At 50.4% G+C, this 3,204-nt stretch overlaps 1 protein-coding gene across 2 annotated transcripts in view; it reads right to left on the reverse strand.

The window, feature by feature from the left end:
- Positions 1–3,204, reverse strand: part of CPT2 (carnitine palmitoyltransferase 2) — a 108,615-nt gene that overhangs the window by 11,305 nt on the left and 94,106 nt on the right. The window contains exons 1-3 of one of the 2 annotated variants that reach the window (XM_019501281.1): positions 2,330–2,364; positions 1,280–1,360; positions 1,045–1,151 (exon numbers count right to left, since the gene is read on the reverse strand). In XM_019501281.1, coding sequence (XP_019356826.1) covers positions 1,045–1,151; positions 1,280–1,360; positions 2,330–2,349 — 208 coding nt within the window. In that variant the 5' untranslated portion in view covers positions 2,350–2,364. Of the gene's footprint in view, positions 1–1,044; positions 1,152–1,279; positions 1,361–2,329; positions 2,365–3,204 lie in introns of those variants that run through there. The other variant, XM_019501283.1, reaches the window with a different exon arrangement.

The raw sequence follows: 3,204 nt of genomic DNA on the forward strand, positions 1-3,204 counted from the left end.
AAGTTTATAATTCACCTAACTGTATAATACAAAGCCCATCCCAATATGTCGTATGCTGCATCCACTAACAGACACTTGTTATCTGTATGCTGGTTAAGGGCATAAGCCACTTAAGTGAATAGCACCTTTCAGCCCCACTTTGTAACATAAATTAACTCCAGTTCACTGCACAGAAACAGTAAATGGGAAACAGCTTTCAAAGGGCTCTGTTAGAAACCCTGAAAATGAGGCGAGCTGCTCACTGACAACACTGTGAACAAAGCTTGTTATGTAGGCAGCATTGCTAGTCCTGTGACACGAGCAACCCTGACACTGAACAGCCTCCCTCATTTTCAGGGCTTCTAAGTCAGTTTTGAGGCTGCTGATACTACAACACTTCGAGCACCGTATACTTACTCAGTGCTGCTTGCATTTTATTTGGACAAGTACATAGCTTTTATCTACACACTTGAATGACACCGTGCCCCAAACAAACTGTTCTTTTCCCCGGAGTTCTGTACATGGACAGACAAATCTTTTGCTTGCCTTAAATGTGATCTGCACGTGGAGAGCGTCAGTGTTGTGGCTGACCATGCCATCTATCCTCATTTTTATTCTGATAGCACCACCACTCTCCCTCTCTTCCAGACTTTTCCCCTCCCCATTATGTTCTCCTAGTCAGAGGTTTAAATTACTTTATTTCCATTATTTGGTATGTTGAACCGTGTTTGTGGGAAATGTTCTTTTGTGTCCATTACAGACATTGTCCTAACCAGCAAAAAGGTCTAACATCTCTTCCAAATATACAGTTGGTCCAATAAAAATATATGCAAGCAGCAAGGGTTTTTTGGTTTGGTTGTAGCTGGACCATAACAGCTACAATATCACTCCACTCTATCAATTAGCTCAGACTTTGTCAATGGCAGTTTTCACAGTTTGCTGTTCAGAGTGCAAACAGAGAGCTTACATTTTAACATGTTTTATTCCCTGCATTATGAGCTGCCAGTCCATGCAGGCCTTTGCTAAAAACAAATCCCCACATTATCCCACTACAAATCTTCCTACCTGAGATGTAACTAGTGTGTTTGTTCTGCTTGTCTTGGGCAACTAGCTGCTTATGCAGTTCTCTTCCAATTCCACTTTCAAAGCGGCGAGCGATTTCTTCCGTTTTCCTACAACAACAAGTCGGTCAAAATGCCAGCTCAAGGTGTTTTAAGAGATGCATGTTCTCATATAGGCTGGCAGGGGAAGGGCACACTGAAGCATGCTACAGCGTGATTTGGTACCTTGCTTTTCATACCTGAATTGGTCATCATCTAAGAGAGGCTTCTGGGCGTTCAGGTATCTTCTAACACTATCTTCAAGTTTGGGAATTGGCAACCTGAGGGGAGATAACATAGGAGATTGCTGTTTATCAAGCTGGTCCATATAGCACTTTACAAACTGCACAGCAATCCCCGCGATCGCATCAGAAACTGGTATCATACACGATTCCTCTAGACATCCACATAAAGGCGTGATACGATTGGATGCACAACCCACACAATTGCATCTCCTGCCAGGCCACATGTGCATGGCAGGAGGCTTGATTTCAGGATGCAGCATCAGATCCCATCACACCTTATTGCCAATGTAGGCGGAGTCCGGGATCACCATCCTGGGCTCTCCCTGCACCACAAAATAGCAAGTTCCCACGCTGGGAGTCCTGCAGCTAATGGAGCTCACAGCCATAGCGATGCATGGGTTGCTACCATGGCTGGAAGCCCCCCCATCAGCTGATAGGGCTCCCAGCCACAGGGAAGCACCTGCCCAGAGGTTCAATTAATGCAGGAGTGGGCAATTATTTTGGGCGGAGGGCTGCTTACTATATTTTCACAAGCTGTCGAAGGCTGCATGACAGGCAGCCAGGGCAGATAAATATTAATTTTCTAAAATTTTTAGGGGTCCCGCAGGCCAGATAGAATGGCTTGGTGGGCTGCATTTTGCCTGCCCCTGAATTAAGGGCATAAGAACAAGCCAAAAGTTATTCCACATTTTTTGTGGAATAGCTTTGTGGTTTATTCCTCATTTTTCCCCATGATGAACTCATTGAGCATGTGGCAGGGTCACACGTTAAGAAATGACTAAGTAGTAACTGGAATATCGATGATCCCGTTTGTGGGAAATCCTCTCTTCTTTCCATTACAGACCCGGTCCTAACTAGCTCAAAAGTCTAACACCTTTTCCAAATACACAGTTGGTCCACGAAAAGCTATTCCAGAAACAAAGGGGTTTTGGTGACATTTCCCAGGCTACCATGGCTACAACATTAAGGGTGTAGATGGGGCCTAAAGACAACACCAGAGACTACCGTTTATTCCGGTGGCGCATATGGCACGTGGTGAAGAGCTGGGCAATGCCACGGCGCCGCGGGACGCTGGCATCACGCAGAAACTGGCTTTTGATGTGCCTAGTAGTGGATCCTGGGCTTGGGCCCTTCCAGGAGGAACTAGAAGCCTCCCTCAGTAGGGAAGCCGCGTCAACTGATTTCAGGGGACAGCTAAAAAGAAAACGAGGTGCAAAATGAGTGCACCGAGGAAAGGGCCAAACCAAGCACATGGGACAGACCTGACCAGAGACAGGAAAGCGGCCTGGCCGTCCCCAGCCAGAACCTCCCTCCCAGCCAGGTAAACGCCCGGCTTGGCGAGGGCCAGGAGGTCGGCCACGACGTCCCGAGACCTGGTGAGCAGCACCGTACCTACCCGCCGAGCGGCCCCAAGCCATCTTTGAGCATCGAGCCCCCCCTCACCAGAGAGCAATAACGACCATCCAAAATATGGTCATTTCCAGGCCCCCCCGTCCCCGTCGGCGCAGCAGGGACGAGGCACGCAGAGAAACGGCACCAGCTCGACCTCGGGAAGGCAAATGCACACGAGTGCTATCGCACGTGAAAAGCGACCCACGAGACGGCCGGGGGGGGACGGGAGTGAGCGAGTGCTACTTATGTCTGAGACCGCCCTGTCGGCCAGCGCAGCACCTCCTGCGGTTTCTCTCTCGTCCCTACATCTGCTCCCGCCCCGGCCCGGGACCCCGCGGCTCGCCCCGGGCCGGAGGGCGGCGCTCACCGGGGCAGGCTACGCTGGTAGTGCAGGGTGGGCACGACGCTGCAGTGCAGGAAATCGGCGGCGCGGTGGGCCCAGCGCAGGCCGGGGCCGGGCGGGAGCCGGCGGGCAGCGACCAGCAGCG

This window comes from Gavialis gangeticus, unplaced genomic scaffold, assembly GCF_001723915.1.
Source record: "Gavialis gangeticus isolate Ggan-Ray unplaced genomic scaffold, GavGan_comp1, whole genome shotgun sequence".
Taxonomy (NCBI): Eukaryota; Metazoa; Chordata; order Crocodylia; family Gavialidae; genus Gavialis; species Gavialis gangeticus.